The sequence below is a fragment of the Danio aesculapii genome, chromosome 11, assembly GCF_903798145.1.
Source record: "Danio aesculapii chromosome 11, fDanAes4.1, whole genome shotgun sequence".
Lineage (NCBI taxonomy): Eukaryota > Metazoa > Chordata > Actinopteri > Cypriniformes > Danionidae > Danio > Danio aesculapii.
In genome coordinates, this window is record NC_079445.1 from 25,931,401 (window position 1) to 25,950,386 (window position 18,986).

At 36.7% G+C, this 18,986-nt stretch overlaps 2 protein-coding genes across 2 annotated transcripts in view; one reads left to right on the forward strand and one right to left on the reverse strand.

The window, feature by feature from the left end:
* The first annotated feature begins 461 nt into the window (after window positions 1-461).
* On the forward strand, window positions 462-14,991 carry si:dkey-183j2.10 (probable glutamate receptor). The gene is made up of 10 exons (XM_056468294.1): window positions 462-528; window positions 982-1,057; window positions 3,351-3,382; window positions 3,852-4,031; window positions 4,165-4,391; window positions 4,585-4,682; window positions 8,078-8,295; window positions 8,378-8,597; window positions 13,972-14,216; window positions 14,398-14,991. The coding sequence occupies exons 1-10, from the start codon at window positions 526-528 to the stop codon at window positions 14,494-14,496; spliced, it is 1,398 nt and encodes a 465-aa protein (XP_056324269.1). The 5' UTR covers window positions 462-525; the 3' UTR covers window positions 14,497-14,991.
* Window positions 14,992-17,223: 2,232 nt separating this feature from the next.
* The window catches only part of plch2b (phospholipase C, eta 2b), a 29,164-nt gene continuing 27,401 nt past the window's right edge, over window positions 17,224-18,986 (reverse strand). Inside the window, exon 20 of the mRNA XM_056468845.1 lies at window positions 17,224-18,369. Coding sequence (XP_056324820.1) covers window positions 17,224-18,369 — 1,146 coding nt within the window. The remainder of the gene's footprint in view (window positions 18,370-18,986) is intronic.

Below are 18,986 nucleotides of genomic sequence, written 5' to 3' on the forward strand. Positions count from 1 at the left end.
CTTTTGGTTTTCCTTTTGAAAACACATATTTTTAACAGGATTGGCTATATATTTTTTATCCACTTTATTATTATTGTTCTTATCACCTAATTAATTCTTTTTTTCCTCAGAGTATATAAAGACCATCTTTTCACAGAAGCTATTGAGATATTTTGTCCATAATCATATAGCTCCTTTAATACATTTTATCCATATATAGCTACATGTGTTGGAGGACATGCTCTTTATAATATTCAATATTACATTTTCTATAGGTAAACATGCTGTTAAAAAAATCATGAATTATTAAAAGCATCCATATCTAAAGTATTCTTGGGTATATATATAAGATCTTTAATTTATCCTGCTCAGGAATATTCCATCATCCCACATTTCAAGTCTTCTTTCTCCACCCCCTCAAACTCATTGGTTTTCCCCAAGCCTTTAGTGGGATTCCTCTAATTCATTATTGTAAACCACACCACAGTCCTGATCAGCGTCAGTGTCAGTGGCGCTCAAGCACACCGGGATTTCACAACAGACATCATGGTAAGTAAGAGATGAATGAAATGGATGCTTGATTTATAGATCATTCATAAAAAGTCATTGCATTTATGTCTTTTTAATGTAAAGTATGCTTGAAGCTCATATAAATGTGTGATTACTGTCTTCAGAAAAATCTAAATGCATGTATATATGTTATGTATATGTACATGAAGAGTTAAATCAAGTTTTTATATTGAGATATTAAGAGTTAGTTTGAGGTATCTGAGGTATCTTTGCAAATGAACCCTTCGTATATAATTAATATTATGACCTCATATATTTTAGAATGTTAATTTAAAAATAGGTTTTGGTAAGTGGTCACATATTTTTTTAATGGAAATATATATATATATATATATATATATATATATATATATATATATATATATAATTTAACATAAGTATATATTAAATTAATAGGTTTTAACCAAGTAAGTCAGATTGTTTTGTTTGCAGGTCAAAATCAGCAACATGTTGGGATTTGTCTCTTTATGCGTAGTATTGCTGCTGGGGTCAGAGGTCTGCATAGCAGGTATTACCATAATTTGATTGGTAATATATGTTGTATTGATGTGTTTGTTTCATGTGAAATTACTGTGAAAATTTCATCACACAGCATCTCAAATTATGTCTTGCATTGGAATATTCTTTCTAACAAGCAAACAATATCGCACTATACTTAGTTACGGCATTCATAAACGTGTCATTTTATAAACAGCATCTATGATGAGATCTATATGCCAGCTTGCGTCGTCCTCGCCATGTGAAGCTCTTGAATTTCACAGGCCTGTCATTTGATAAATGGGTGAAACAGTCAGCTGGGCACATCATCAAAGATGGTGACCGCATCCTGCTTGGCACATTTCATACCCCATTCTGACAAAGAGGAAGCCGGCCAGCTGAAACCTTATAAATCAATTGAAATCCAGAGTTTAAGACAAGCCAAGTTATGACAGCACGTCGAGGACCCTGTTTGTCTGTCATAAATTCAATAGGAGGAGCTGATGAGTGTCAGCATCGCTCCGTGGTGTTGATGGAGCCCTAAGGGTCTCGCTTAACTCCAGCTTCAGATGCCCTTACCAGGCCTACGTGATCGAGTGACAAAAAACAGCAACTCCAATTAGTCACAGTTCAGCCCTGCATTCAAAACAAAGCCAGACGTTGCGGGTTCCGGAAAGCCGGAAGCTGTCTGAGAGGGCATCAAACGCAGCCATGCCATTCACTCATCATTATCTCCTAGAGATTCGCAGACGGGCCGAGGATGGGGCTTTTTTGGCTCAAGATGGCTGCCGAACAAAAGGTTCTCTGAGGATTCTGGCTAATTTAAGATGGAGCTATTTGTGACACAAATGCAGCAGGAAATGAAGACTCATGGCCAGAGAACTGATTTGGCAGATCAATAGAGAAGCCACTGAAATCTTGGCCACATCTCGCTATGTCAACTTAAGGTCACTTTCGAACAAACGTGCTCTTGAGCAGATCTAAGGTTTTCAAATGTGTTCACTCAGTAGGCCACTAACTTCAATGCAGTCCAATTTCATTGAACTTTTTGTTTATCTGAAAGGGTTATTGGCGTTATGGACAGGCTCCTGTAATGAAATTTTAATATTATCAACTATACAGTTTTCTCCTCCAAGAGTATGGTTTCACAGTCAACTAGAAGAACCATTTTTGGTTCACAGAGGAACTTTTTACAAATATGACTATTCTTCATAAAGAATTTTTCATTCATTCATTTATTCATTTTCTTTTCGGCTTAGTCCCTTTATTAATCAGGGGTTGCCATAGTGGAATGAACCGTCAACTTATCCAGCATATGTTTTATCCAGCGGATGCCCTTTTAACTGCAACCAAAACTGTGAAACACCCATACACTCTTACACATACACTACAGCCAATTTTAGCTTACCCAATTCACCTATAGCGCATGTCTTTGGACTGTGAGGGAAACCAAAGCACCCGGAGAAAACCCACTTGAACACGGGGAGAACATGCAGACTCCACACAGAAATGCTAACTGACCCAGCCAGAACTTGAACCAGCTACCTTCTTGCTGTGAGGCGATCATGCTACCCACTGCGCCACCGTGACACCCTAAAGAAACTTTGTGCATTACAAATATTCATAAAAATAAAGTTATTGGTCATTCTGTAAAGAACTTTAAACATCTATTGAACCTTTTAATTGCGCAAGAGGTTATTAGAGCAGTGGTCTCAAACTTAATTTCGAATTTTGAAAGATCATGTGACACTGAAGACAAGTAAAACTGCTCAAACTACAGCTTTGACATCCCAGGATTAATTACATTTTATAATGTATTGAGAAAAAATGTAAATATAAAATATTTCACCACACTTATGATAAAATAAAAGTAAAATTAGGCTCTAAAAATTGTAATAATCCCAAACTGATAAACTATATAAACCCTTTTCACATTTCTGGGTTTCTCAGCAGCAGTATTTGTCATACTTGGGTAAAGTTAGAGCATAGTGAATCGGAGAGTTCAACAAATATATATATATATATTTTTTAACAATCCTATTTGCTGAAATAATAAAAGAAAAACTCCACGATGGTGTTATCAATACTTTCAGAAAAAAGGGAAAAGTAGTGCGAGAGAGGAGAAACATAAATACATAAATGCATATATATGTAAGTTCATACGTTTTAAAAAAAATCTTAATATTAAAAACTTTCTAGGATTTAAGATTATGATGACCATTAAACGTATCAAAACAGTCTTTTGAAAAGGGTCCATATTGTCTACAAATTTGTTTGTAATAAAAATAAATTAACTATAATATTTTGTTTTTCTTTTCATTCAGCAAGGCAAGAACTTATAGTTACCACCATAAAGGTAAGGGTTAAATTAAGCTTGAATTAGCATCAGTTATTAAATTACATTTGAATTAAGCAGGAATTAGCATGTTGCTAACACATTTCTAGCTTGCATTAATATGTCCAGCTAGTTTAATGTTGCCAATGTGTTTCACATTTTACTGTCATGCATGTTGCTAGCATAAATCAATATAAATCAATAGCTAACGTTTCTAGCCTGTTTGTCATATCGATAACACCAATTATCAAGTTGCTAGCATGTCCTAGGATAGTTGCTAGTTGCTAAGATTTAAAGTTTGACACCCTCAGTGAAATTCTATGTGATTTCTTTTGCGATTTGGATTAGCACAAATACAAACCAGTTAGAATTTTTTTTACATACAAATCCCCAAGAGGGCATTCTGGTTAGCAGTATGTTGGTTTAGCTATCACTTTTAAAGTGCACCATCAAACTAAAGTGCATGTGACCCCATGTTTTTGAACTTCAGCAAGACCCATACACGATGAGCAAGGGCTCTCAGTTAGAAGGCTACTGCATGGATCTGCTCACTGAGCTGGCTAAGAAACTGGGTTTCAAATACAAAGTTCACCTAGTGAAGGATGGATCGTATGGCCGGCAGGATGAAAACGGAAACTGGAACGGAATGATCGGGGAGGTTGTCAGAGGGGTATGTAATGCATTTTACACACAAATACACATTGTGCTGCTACATATAAATCTAAAATCAGAATGCCAATGAAGTAATAATCAAGATGACATTGATGTCAAATCTACCATGTTTTTTTTTTTTTTGCTCACAGGAAGCTGATCTGGCCGTAGCTCCGCTCACTCTCACTGCTGCCCGCGAGAAGGCTGTGGGAATGACAAAACCTTACATGCAGACCGGAATCAGCATCCTTCTCCGCAAAGATATTGTTTCTGAAGAGGCCGGCTTTTTTGACTTCCTCTCCCCCTTCTCTGGGGAGACCTGGTTCGGCATCCTGATTGCATACTTTGTGACTGCAGTCTGCATCTGCATTGTGGGAAGGTCAGAGAAATGAGCAGAACACCAGAGATGTCGAGCACAAGAGCACTTACTCATCCACCACACACACACACACAATGTATTACACAATACAATTAGTAAAACCAGTGCACTGTTTTTAGAGCAAAGATGATTTATGAATAGCATTATGAAACTCAACTTAATCTGAATCTGTGTTTTTTCTGTTTATATGAAGGTTGAGTCCATGTGAATGGAGTCAGCCTGAGACAGAGCCAAATCACTTCACTCTTCTGCACAGTTTGTGGTACACTGCAGGAGCCCTCAGCCTGCAAGGTAATCAACCAAATGAATCTAACCGCAGATTTTTAGAGGTCACACACTGAAAAGGCCTGTCAGGTTATGAAGAGATGAACAGGTTTTTTTGTGGTAGATGTTTGTGCATTTGGATGTCAAAAATATTACTAAGCTATCCTTTCAGCTATAATTTCATTGCAGTTTATTCATTCATTAATTTTTCTTTGGCTTAGTCCCTTATTTATCAGGGGATCATTATTATTCAAATTATTAAGGGATATTAAGGTTTTACACAGCAGATGCCCTTCTAGCCTCAACCCAGTACTGGGAAATATTGCAGTTTATATAAGTTTTTTTATTTAAAAAAAGTATGCTAAAGGCGACACAGTGGCTCAGTGGGTAGCACTGTCACCTCACAGCAAGAAGGTCGCTGGGTCGAGCCCCTGCTGGGTGAGTTGGGGTTTCTGTGTGGAGTTTGCATGTTCTCCCCATGTTCGTTTAGGTTTCCTCCGAGTGCTCCGGTTTCCCCCACAGTCCAAAGACATGCACTATAGGTGAACCGAATAAGCTATAGTGTGTGTAAATGCAAGAGTGTTTCCCAGTACTGGGTTGTGGCTGGAAAGGCGTCCGCTGTTTAAAACATATGCTGGATAATTTAGCGGTTCATTCTGCTATGGCGACACCTCATAAATAAAGGGACTAAGCTGAAGGAAAATGATTGAATGAATGAATGAATGAATGAAAATGAATGCTAATATTTACGTTTTTAACATTCTATTTCAACATTTCCATTCTAGCATTTTATTTCTCATCCTTTTAATATTTATAACATTTTGGTTTGGTTGATTTTGGTCACACTTTTTTTAAGGTACAATTCTCACAATTAACACTATTAACTAACACACTTTTAACTAAGACTTGTAGCTCAATAAACTACTAATATTCTGCTTAATAATTGTTAATAAGGTAGTAGTTAGGTTTAGGTATTGGGTAGGATTAGGGATGAATAAGGTCATTTTGTATACATACTAAAAACAACCATTATCTATTAAATTAAAGGTAATAAGTCAGTAATTAATTATTAAAGTAATAATAACTATTAATTATTAGTAACTAAAGTATTACTGTTATTTACTTAATATTAGTTCAATTTTAGATTTCATGTTTTCAGTCAGTAATTTTAGTACTTAGCATATTTTTTAAGTTATAGAGACCAACATGCCAAGGTAACAATTTCAATTTTAGTTAGTTTAGGTAATTTTAGGTAACCTTTTTAGTTTTTGCTTAATTTTAATTAACCCCATCTTTTTCTATAGTTTTTAGTTAACAATAAAAACTATATACAGAAAAAGTGGCAGTTGAGTTTGTTTAACATAAACGAAACATACTTTTATGCCTGCACCTACTACCTTTGAAAAAGAATACTTCTATTCTTTAAACTACTGTAGCCATCTTTGAAAGCAGGAACATGTATAGCCCTTCTCCACCCTCTGCATTACATGCCATCTTTCCCTGGTGTGCTTGGTCCTTTATTTCCGCCTTAAGCTAGTTTTCCATATGAATTACTCTTCAGTCAGAGATAAAACTAATTAATTATCAATGAACAACTATTCCAGCATATGTTTTACACGGCAGATTGCCTTCCAGCCGCAACCCAGGAAATATTGTAGTTTATATTAGTTCAAATTCTATTTTATTATAAAATGTATGCTAAATTAAAATTTTGTTTACATATTTCTTTATTTAATTTTTTTCCCGGCCTTTCCCGGCCTAACATTTAGGTTTGATTTATTTTTGGTCACACATTTTTTTTAACACTACAAATCTTTTAAATAAACCATTAACTAAAACTTTTAGCTCAATGCACTTTTATTCTGCTGCTTATTAATTGTTAGTAAGGTTGTAGTTTTGGTATTGGGTATGATTAGGGATGTAGAATAAGATCATCCTTATACATACTAATAAACAACCATTATCTATTAATTAGCAGGTAATAAGCCAGTAATTAATAGCGAGAATTTTTCACCTTTTTAATTTCTGCTTTATTTTAATTAACCCTATCTTTCTTTTTTTAGTTAACAATTAACAATAAAAACATGATATCTATACACAGAAAAAGGGACATTTAAGTTTATGTTTAAACCATTTATGTTTACATGCTAAAGTATTTCACCATTAACTTACTGGTAAAAATGCCAAACAGAAAAGGAAACTTTTAAAGAATTATTATTATCCCCCCTGAATTATTAGCCTCCCTTCTTATTTTTCCTTCAATTTCTGTTTAACGGAGAGAATATTTTTTCAACACATTTCTAAAGATAATAGTTTGTTTTGTAGACTATTGAAAAAAATAGCTTAAAGGGGCTAATAATTTTGACCTTAAAATGTTTTTAAAAAAATTAAAAATTAGACAAATAAGACTTTCTCCAGAAGAAAAAATATTATCAGACATACTGTGAAGATTTTCTTGCTTTGTTAAACATGATTTGGGAAATAATTAAAAAAGTAAAATAAATTCAGAGGGAGGCTAATAATTCTGACTTCAACTGTACTTTGATGAATGAAAACCAAACTTGGAAAAAGAACTTACAGAGTGTCTGAAATCTTTTTTTGCATGCACTTACTACTTTAAAAAGAAGAATACTTCTATCCTCTGAACTACTGTAGCTATCTTTAAAAACAGGACTATGTATAGCCCTTCTATATTACAAGCCATATTTCCAACACAGGCTCATTGTGCATATGTAGCCCCGTATAGATTTCTGAGTGCGAATTATGTAGCCAGAGGTGCGTATGGCTGCATTTCGTCTTTAAAATGAACGCTAGGGGGCGGAGTGTCGCTGCCGGCATCTGTTTCTTTTCACCCTACCAGCTGACCCCTTACCTCCGTGTGGATAGCTTTTCCGCTGTTACCAGTTTTCCCAGTGGCTCGCCATGTACACTGGTGGACTTGAGAACAAAAAAAAAGGTAAAAAATAAAATTAACAAGTAAATAACAGGGTGAGAAACTGGTAAGATCTGAAAAAGTGGTAAAATCAGGTGGCTTTTCTTTTTCTGGATTGCTTTTGAAAACACTCTCAGTTGGGTTTAGCGAAATGAGTCAGGAAATTGGTCGGTCAGTCAGTCAGTCAGTAGACAGCGGCCTCTGGTGGATTTAAGCGAGAAGAGCAGGCACGAATGGCACTCATAAGACATTTAAGATCTGAGAAAGCATACACAGCGGCCTCTGGTGGATTCACGAAAACAAAAACAGCAAAAACATTATATATATATTTGCGATATATTTGTGCTCTCCAAAAATGTAGACAGGGGCACGTATCCATAATGAGCCTGGGTTGCATGTTTCTTTGCTGTCCTTTGTCTTTTATTCCCGCCTTAACCTAGTTTTCTATCTGAATAACATCTTTTCCCCTCAACTCTGTTGCTCTCTGCAGGTGCAGGCCCTCACCCTAAAGCAGTGTCAGGAAGGGTCATCAGCTGTACTTGGTGGTTGTTTGCTGTGGTGCTCCTGGCCTGTTATTTCTCCAGCCTCAGCTCCACTCAGGGCTCAGACTCCGCACCGCTCATGATTAAAGGTTTCGATGACTTGGCTAATCAGGATGTAATAGAATATGGAACACTTGCTGGCTCCTCCACCCTCGCCTTCTTCAAGGTTTGATTAAATAATGTACATCAGCACAATTTTCTTTTAATTAGTGAAATCCAGTCCTTCCAGATGTTTGTTTTTTGCACAGAACTCTAACAACCCATCTTACCGTCGCATCTACGAGCACATGGAACGAAGGAAGAGCTTTGTGTCCTCCATGGATGAAGGAGTCCAGAAAGCGAAGGAGGGTAATTATGCGTTCATTGGGGAATCGGTGTCCTTGGACTTGGCAGTGGCGCGGCATTGTGAGCTGGTCCGTGCACATGAGGTTATTGGGATGAGAGGATACAGCATCGTAACTCCACTTGGTGAGACTAATACGTTTGGGTTTACCATATATCAGGACTTTTTTTTTTTACTTGATCTAGTTCAAAGATTAGCTCAACCAAAAATTGTCAATTTTGTTATTAATTGCTCACGCTCATGTTGTTCAAATCCCCTGAGAACGTCATTTGTCTTTGGATATTTCAGATTGAATCTGAGAGCTTCCTCATTTTCTATAGGCAGCAAGGGTCCAGAGACATTCATAGTCCAGAAAAAAGGAACCAAAAACATTGTCAAATAATTCCATGTGACTTCAGTGGTTCACCTGTAATCACATGACGCTCCAAGGACACATTTGACTAAAGTAAACTGTAAATATGGCTCTGTTTGCCTATATCTTCTCTCCTGCATTAGTTCAGGTCAGGTCATCAGAGACATTCCTCGCTGCAGCCCGCAGCTTGATGACGTATTTGACCAGGTCCGCTACATAGTTGATGACTGCCTACAACTCCCTCTATAGCCTAAACCCAACTGTCACAGAAGCATGGGCGTTACCTTAGTGGGCGGTACAAGGTCTGCTACGTACACTCTCAGAAATAAAGGTACGCAAGCTGCCACTGGGGTAGTACCTTTCAAAAGGTACACATTTGTACCTTAAAGGTCCATATTAATACCTCAAGGGTACATATTAGTACCTAAAAAGTACAAAAGTGTTCATCCTAAAATGTTTAGGTACTAATATATACTTTGAGATAACAATATGTACTCCACTCTCAGAAATAAAGGTACGCGAGCTGTCACTGGGGTGGTACTCTTTAAGTACATATTTGTACCACCCCAGTGACAGCTCACGTACCTTTATTTCTGAGAGTGTAGTTGATGATTGCCTACACCTCCCCCTACACTAAACCCAACAGTCACAGTAGCAAGGTCCTCTACGTAATTGACGATCGCCTACGTCATCAAGCTGCAGGCTGCAGCGAGGACATCTTGGGTCATCAGGGTGCACATTTACTACAAGGAGTACGACATATTACCATTAGAGTCAGCAGTGCAACACACAAGTGTTGTATTACCCATAATAAATGTGCACTTTGGTCTGATATTGAAGACATAGGCAAACAAAGTCATGTTTACAGTTCATTTGGTGCACCAAAGCGTGCTCTTGGAGCTTTGTATAATTTCAGTTGAACCACTGAATTCACATAGACTTGACTTATTCAACATTGAATGTCTCAGGATTTAGGATTCTGTTTCTGTCTATGGAGGATGAGCTCTCAGATTTAAAAATCTTGATTTAAATATCTTAATTTGATCTGAAGATGAACAATGTTTCAGATGTTTGCAATGACACAAGGTTGAGTAATTAATAACAGAATTGTCATTTTTGGGTGAACTAACTCTTTAATTCTGGACAAACAGAATCCCGAGTTATCTTACATCATGGTTATTATTAACCCATGGTTAACAATTAATTCTAGGCAGACATACACAGATCCTTCACATAGTATAATCCTAACCTTGGGTTGATATCGAGTGTACATAAAGGATCTAGCTCAGGGTTGTCCAATCCTGTTTCCAGAGGGTCAACATCCTGCAAATTTTAACTCCAATCAGCTCCGACAAATCCTAGTGTTCTTTTACAAGAACTAGAGAGTCACAGTCCTGTTTTGATCCAACAGCCTGTAGCTTTCTTATAATGCTTAGACCTTGATTAGCTTGTTTAAGCTTGTTTATTTAAAATGAACCTCAGCTATTAAGACTTCCTAGCATGCATTTTGATGGTTTAAAAGGCATAAAGATGTCCAAACAAGGCTAAATTTGGGCTGCTAGTGAACATCTATTAGAAGTCTAACCGTAGTCCGAAATAGACCAATCATCAAGAAATGAATAACTACACATTAAGAAATGCCAACTGGCGTAGCTGGGACTCAAACCAGCAACCTTCTGGGTTGAGGGACAGTGCTAACGACTAACCATTGAGGGCAAAAAAGGGCATCTAGAGACGTAATGTAAGTTTTCACTGGCTTCCTAGCAATAAAAAGTGGAGAAAAGAATGTGTAATAAATGAAAAATTGGATGAATAGACCAAGTCTTTGTTCTCTCCACTTTAGTGATGTCTTTGAGTCTTTTAGTTGACCAGAGCTGCTGAAGGAGCTTACAGGTGGCTATGGATATAAATGTAGGCCTAATCTAAATACATTGCCATTGATTTTTTCCCAATAAAGAGTCTATCCAGACTAGAATTTGTTTCTAGTATTAAATTTTCCCAGTTGTGTTGCAGTGAAAATAGCAACAGGCAGTACAAGTAGCCCACAATGTGCAATCCTTTGACATCACTGACCGAGAATAAAAAAAAATTATACCCCTATACAGTACAAAATGAATAGACTTTATAGAACATTAGACATTATAAAAAAATAATGTAAATCTTTCATGAGTTTTCTATTACATATGTCAGTAAGAGACATGTTTATGTTACATATATAAAATAATATATATAAAAGCCATAGAAGTCTTAATAATCTGGGTTTCTTTTAAAGTTGGAGTGGTACGCTGCAGTGCTGAGGTTCTCGAGGACTGAACTCGTTTACTTCTGATCTAAAGGCTCGAAGGCTACAGAGTCCTTAACAGCTTCAAATGCTTGAATGTTTCTAAATGTTTCTGGCCCGCAGTCATGGTACAGAAGACTGCAAAGGAGACACCTGATGCAACAGGCTGAATAAAGGATATAAAACAAAAGATCCTTCAATCTGAGATGTCCTTCAACCGAGCTGCATGACGTGACAGCTGCCTTATTAGGATGCGTCCTTCCAGTTAAAAAGTACCCATAGTGAATCTGAAAACCTTGTTTAGTTGTTTGAGGTGCTCCTCCAGGGACAGATTTGAACTTTGTTGTATACAGAATTGCTGGCTATCAGGTTTTTTTCTTGTAGACTCTAACTAGCTATAAATTAGCTTGTTGCAAACATGTTTAGCATGATTTGTATAGAGGCCTCTAGATTACGCTTATTTTACCAAAATAAAATATGATCATGCCTTGATTTTTAATTATTTAATTAGGACAATAAGATCTGACTTTGCTTAGACAAAAGTCTTGTCACTTAACAGAAATAATGTACAGTATAGAATATAACGCCATGGTGCAGTGGAAAAAGAATTAATATTGTGTATGACTCCCATGAGCTTGTAGGACTGCATCCATACATCTCTGCAATGACTCAAATAACTTATTAATAAAGTCATCTGGAATGGCAAAGAAAGCGTTCTTGCAGGACTCCCAGAGTTCATCAAGATCCTTTGGATTCATCTTCAATGCCTCCTCCTTCATCTTAACCCAGACATGCTCAATAATGCTCATGTCTGGTGACTGGGCTGGCCAATCCTGGAGCACCTTGACCTTCTTTGCTTTCAGGAAGTTTGATGTGGAGGCTAAAGTATGAGAAGAAGTGCTATCCTGCTAAAGAATTTGCCCTCTCTTGTTGTTTGTAATGTAATGGGCAGCACAAATGTCTTGATTCCTTAATGTTGCCATTCACTCTACAGATCTCTCGCACGCCCCCATACTGAATGTAATCCCAAACCATGAATTTTCCTTCACTAAACTTGACTAATTTCTATGAGAATCTTGGGTCCATGCTGGTTCCAATAGGTCTTCTGCAGTACTTGTGATGATTGGGATGCAGTTCAACAGATGATTCATCTGAAAAATCTACCTTCTGCCACTTTTCCAAATGATCAACTAGAAGTCAATTTATTATTTCTTGCTCTTACAAATGGGATCGTCGACAAGACTTTTGTCAAGTTATTAGTATGTTTAAAGTGTTGTTAGCATATAGCATGCTAGCACAAACATCTGGAACTGCATAATATTTGACTTAAGTGAATTTGGGAAGCTTGAATGTTAGTTTAAGTTGAATGGAGAATATTTCAACAGATATTCCCAACTTTTGTCTTGAATTATCTGGAATACTTTTTAAGTTGTTTTTCAAATTAATATTTATAGACTCATTTCGAGAGGATCACGTGCTTATGATTGCTCATGGTTGGTCCTGCATTATACAAATTATAATTTACCAATCAGACGATTCCTAAGTCTATATAAATAACCTAAGTTCCATACTATAGTCATCTTCATTTTAAAGAATTCCCCCTTTCTCCCCTACTCCTCCTCCTTTCTTAGATGGGTGGCACAGCAGCTCAGTGGTGAACACTGTTGCCTCACAGCAAGAACATCATTGGTTCTAGTTCTTACCAGGCCAATTGACAGTTCTGTGCGGAGTTTACATGTTCTCCCTGTGCTCACGTAGGTTCCTCCGGGTACCCCGGTTTCCTCCCACTATCCAAATACATACAACTTAAGTTAATTGACTAATCCAAATTAGCACAATAGACGTGCTCCTAGTAGTTATATCTTCATAGCAATCCCTAATCGCAAACTAGCTTCAAACAGCAGGGGAGTTCTCGAGATCTACCTGAGCTCAAACTCCCCTCTCGCCCTGCAAACGGGAGGAAGCCCGAGGCACGAGGATCTTATGGGCTCAGGGCTCTCTCCCGGAACAGCATGCCAAAAACTCTTGAAATGCCACTCATAACTAAAAGAATGTTTCAAACATAGTTTAGAAGTGGAGTTAACACCCCTTTGACCCCATATTCATACATTTTCATTTCAGGATTTCATTGTAAAAATGGAGTAAATCGTAGTAAAGAAGAGCACTTCATTCTTACCTTTACAGACTGAAATTTATAGCAGTCGGGAAGAGGAAGCGAATGTTGCATCCTACATTCATCCAATCGGTGACAACGACACTGCAAATATGCGAATAAGGATGTTAACTCAGGGTTTTGCATTGAACAGTGTAAATCAGGAAGCAAGAAAACCCAGGTTTAGATTGACCCAGGGTTAACGATTTCAGCCCTAGAAAGGAGATGCTTTTTCAAGAAGAATACACATGAATTAAAAAAATAATAATATTATATAATATCATGCATATTTATATTTTATTGAAACAACTATTTACAATCTAAAAAATGCTGGGTTGTCATAAAGCAATGGTGGGTCAAATATTGACAAATCCAACATTGCATCATTTTTTTTCAATTAAATTTAGGTTGCACTTTTTAACCAAATGGTTGGATTAGCGACCTTCTTGCAGTGAGGCAACAGTGCTAACAACTGAGCCACCGTGTCGCCCATGGATAAACCCAATGTTAGATAATTGATTTCGAATTCAATTTAAGTTACACTTCATAAGTTGACCCAACCCACCATGTTTTAAAATGTACATTTTATGGTGACTAAAATAAGTAATCATTTTTACTTTAGTTGTTTAAGGGACATCCCTAGCCATTTTGATGCTTACTCTGCAGTTGAGTCTGTAATGAATGGTTTCACTGAATCATTGTTTTTCGGGACAGGATCTGCCATGCTGAAGAACCTGAGCGTGGCCATCCTGCAGCTGAGCGAGGCAGGGGAGCTGGCATACCTGCGTACCAAGTGGTGGGCCAGCAGCTGTTTACCAGATAATGCCAAAGCCTCGTCTCTGAGGGCCCACAGCATGAAAGGCATCTTCCTGGTGCTGGCTATAGGCCTTGGGATTGGAGTTGTGCTATCCTTGTTTGAACTCACCACAAAGTCTCGCAGCGCTGCAGGGGAACAGAAGGCAAGTAAAGCCAGTATAAACACACACACATACACAAACATCTGCACAAACTACCACACCAGGAAGCTCATTTCCTGTTGTCTTTTTCCATTTACTTCAGCATTGAACTGTAGAGTAGAACACTGTGTTTTGTTTCATGATAAAATGTTCAGTGAAAACAAACCTGTTCTCGTTCATGCAGAAATCCTGTTGCACAGTTTTGACTCAGGAGCTGAGTCGGCGTTTGAGAATGACCAACACAAAGGGAGACCAGGACACTTCAGACAAGAGCAAGCCATAAACGCTTCAACGACATCAGTGACGCAGCAGGACTTTACTGTACATTCAGAGGTGCTAGGTATTATTATTATATCCTAAGTTAGAACATGATATATATTTTATACATATTAACAGATTTAGATTTGATAGTTATTAAAATTAATTTTTTATAACACAAGTTTACATTTAAAATGTTTACATTTAAATTAAGCTACATTCAATGAAGGCGCCTTTTCATTTAATTCTTGAGTTGCATTAGATCATCATCATGCATGTCATCCTAAAACAATATAGAGAAACAGAGGTAAACATTTTTGAGGCCACCATTATGAATTTAAAATATTAAATGCTAAAATCTGTTTTGCTAATAAACGGTAAGGACTGGAGACCTTTGAAAAAGAGATTCGATTTTATGTATTGTAAAATGTATTGCAAGAAAAATGTCTATAAAAAGTCAAATATTTCATGGAAATGCAAAAGACAAGTAACATATTATAGTTGTTTTGAATTCAAACATGGGGAAATATATATATATATATATATATATATATATATATATATATATATATATATATATATATATATATATATATATATATATATATAAATGTGTAAAAACAAACAAAAAAATCACCTTTTTGTCAAGAAAGAGGTATCATATCTGGCATCATGTATATTAATGAATTAATAAACATGCTCTAACACCACTGTGATTGGATGTTTTTTTAACAAATAAATGTGTAAACATATTTTCATAAATACACATAAATGTAACATATGTACATGTGATCAGTTTTAAACACACTTGAGTCTTCCCAGCAGGCACAGGACACCAACATGACGTCAGAATGACACAGTCAGACCTTGGATTTTGGTCACTTTCCATCACAACCTAAAAACAACCAAATATCAATGTCTAATGATTTTACATTTTGACGTTGTGTGGATGTTACCACTATGAAGTCTATCAAAAGTTGGGTTTTGTTTGTCATACCTGATGAATAAATGTCAGTATTTGACATCAATATGATGTTTGTTTATGATGTTGGCTCGAAGTTGTATATTGGTCACTTTCCAACACAACCAAAATCAACCAAATATCAACGTCACTTGAAGTGGTTAGATTCTGGGTAGACATTAAATTTTGGTCACCTGACATCACGACCTAAATATAACCTAATATTAACATCTTATGACGTTGTGTGCCTGCTGGGTTACAATTCAAATGAAAATAAATGAAAATAAATGCAAAAGTCCTATGCTGCCATTGCTGTGAACAATGTAGTATTTCCAAATTCATAGCATACAAAAATCAGTTGGCAAGAAGTATCTAGATGACCTACTGTGTCCGGTGAGATTCCATAGTGTACGTCTAATAGACACTTTATTATCACGCAAGAGAATTCATAAATGGAAGTGAAGACACGGTTAGGTCATATGATACTGACAAAAATGCGCAGATGTAGTACATCTAAATTGCATTCATACTACTCACATTCATACTATATAGAACATACTTCAAATATAGTACTCACATGTGCAGTATGCTATTTCAGAAGCAGCTTTAATGTAAAATTCTAGGATCCTTTTTAGAAAAACTTTTTAGAAAACACAGTTTTCAGCATTTAGACATGAAAAACTTGTTATGCTTTCTGGATATTCAGTTACACAATTTTCTAAAGAGACATTTTGGAACTGGGTTTGAAAGTACAAGCTTTTGATAACAGTAAAATGATAATTTCTGCAAAACTCTGTAAAAAACACTGTAAAAACTTTAGTGCGTAGTGCTTCTTTACAAAGTATCATCGCCAACTAATGACCTGACATGCATAATGCAGCGCTTTTAGCTGCCATGAGAACACTTTTAAAGGGTCACGAAACACCAAAACACATTTTTTGAGAAGTTGACAGATTTGTATGTCCCACATTGCTATAAAAAATATAAGAACAAATATATTTCAATAAACAGTGACAATTAGTTGTTTTTGCATTTTACATTTTTTACCCGAGAGCTTTACGCATCTGGAAATGGTAAAATCCGAATTTGCCACTCGTCTTCTTTTACAAAAAGGCATGGCTCCAGTTTGTGTTGATTGTCCTGTCTCTATGGATTTGGTAAGTGTGTGATCAGTGTTCTTTATTTATGTTTATTCAGATGGCAAAGTTGATTTAGAGTCAAAATGATTTAGCTACAAAGTTTACAGTAATATCACAACAATATTAAGAAATGAAAATCCCCCACTTGCACACAGCTCTCAGATCTGCTGTAAATGCTGCTCTGCGAATCACTGTCTATCTCTCCTGTGGCTGTGTTTGTGTTGAAAATCAGCGTGTGCGCATACTGAAACTCCCCTTTTCATGCAAACCCTACCCTCTTTCGCCACTCCCAGCTAAAAAATGATGACTCACTCACTTTCCTGACGCGTTTCATAGCCCTTTTAAATATGTAAACATTAAAACAATAACTTTTAAACAAGATAACATTAGTACAAAACACAAATATATATATATCTGTTTTACACAGTTGTATTTCTTCCAGTAGCATCTGTCCACATCCGTCACAGAAGCTGTGGTGTAGAATTCCTTTTTATTCTGTATGCTGTTAGCTTTCAAGTGCATTTTTTTCTACAATGTTGAAGAATCTAAAACAAAACAATAAGATCAACATTTAAAAAAAATGCCCTAAATGTATTAAACAGCACAAAATAAGCATTAACATGAAATCAAAATTAATTTAAAATCCAATAATTTAGCAACAGCCTTTGGCACTTTTCTCCTTACCTCTGAAAAACAGTGGCGAATGGCAGCGAATCTCCTGTATTTTCTGCTCAAACAGGGCATTCATTTCCCTCTGCAGTGTGCCCATTGTCTGCTGCTGGTTGTCAGGGAAACGGCATGGCAGAGTACTCAGGTCAAGGCTGTCCAAACTACTTAGGCTGCTTGATTCACTCTCTGCGATGTTGTGATTATTGGGAACGAGGTCGTTTGCTGTGGTGTAACTGCACTGTGGGAGACAATACTGGTTGATGGGGTCTCTCCTCACATGACCAGGGGTATTTGGAGGAGAGGTGGGATGCCGTCTTGGCACGCTTTGTGATCTGCATCCTTTCAATAGAGAATTTGGCGTGCCTTTATCATTCATGCGTCTGCTTAGTGCAGGGGTCGCTGGGATTGACAACGACTGCCACTGAGGGTTAAGCCTAGCATCAAAAGAAGATCTGAATTTATTCTTGGGCACCAACGTGTTTAATGTCCCTCTAGAAGGATCTAGGACTCCATCAGGTATTGGGTGGAAGTTCAAGGGGTCAGGTTCTGACATCTCAGGTTTTTGTTCTGAATGCTCATTAGCTTCTGAGATCTGCCTGGACAAGCGTTGGTCATTGAGTGTTGAAGCGGGGGTCTGTGGTGTGTCTGTAGACTCAAACTCTAGTTTAGATGAAAGAGAATCATTTTGTTTTGACTCCTTGCTTTCCTCAAGGTGTGAAAAAGTCTGAATGTCCTGTTCGGAGCTGCTATGTGAGTCGAATGCCAAGTTGGTGTAGTCCACAACTGCTGCACCAGTGTATGGGATGGAGGAGAGGCGGCGCCGTGGCTCGTGAGATCCTTCTGGCTCCTGAAAACTGACCCTGTGGGCTCTTTTGAGGGGTTCACTTTGAGCTCCTCTGAGTAAAGATGCAGACTGGGAGGTGCTCCTGCTGTCCTTCGAGCTCACGTCGTCACTGTAACGTCTGTTGAGAAAGTCCTGCTTGGCGTAGCAATCGACCTTCACCACTTTTGATTGATTCTTCCCACTTTTCCGGAGGAAGTTTGGAGCAAAAGAAGTTCGTGTGCCATCTTCAGAGGTCTGCATAAGGTTTTTCTGGATTAGCTGCTTCACTGCATTGCTTGATTTGACCTGGTCATGAATAAATCCAAAAATGATTAACAGTGATCAATAAAAGTCTAAATTAACTTACTTAAAACATGGGCAATAGTTGAATTTAATGAACGTTGTTATTTTATTTATATAGTGCTTCATATTTTTCAATGATTTTCATTTAGTCATTTAATTCACTTTTAAATAAATTAAATTAAATCACAGAGGAAAACATATTTAGATATTATACTAATTAAAATTCTGATAATAATTCAAAAGATATGAGTCAATTTGTCTGCTTATGGTATGTTTCCCACACTTAAAGGCACAGTATGTAACATTTTTTTCATTAATATATATATATATATATATATATATATATATATATATATATATATATATATATATATATATATATAGTTGAAGTCAGAATTTCTAGCCCACACATTTCTAGCCCGCCTGTTTATTTTTTTCCCCCCAATTTCTGTTTAACGGAGAGAAAAATTTTCTCAACACAATTCTAAACATAATAGTTTTAATAATTCATTTCTAATAACTGATTTATTTTATCTTTGCCATGATGACAGTAAATAATATTTGACTAGATATTTTTCAAGACACCTCTATACAGCTTAAAGTGACATTTAAATGCTTAA

Bases quoted from the DNA above. Each gene is read 5' to 3' on its own strand.
- si:dkey-183j2.10 (XM_056468294.1), top strand. The intron at 3,383-3,851 runs GTAAGGGTTAAA...TTTGAACTTCAG, and splicing joins TTATAGTTACCACCATAAAG to CAAGACCCATACACGATGAG. The intron at 14,217-14,397 runs GCAAGTAAAGCC...TCGTTCATGCAG, and splicing joins GCGCTGCAGGGGAACAGAAG to AAATCCTGTTGCACAGTTTT.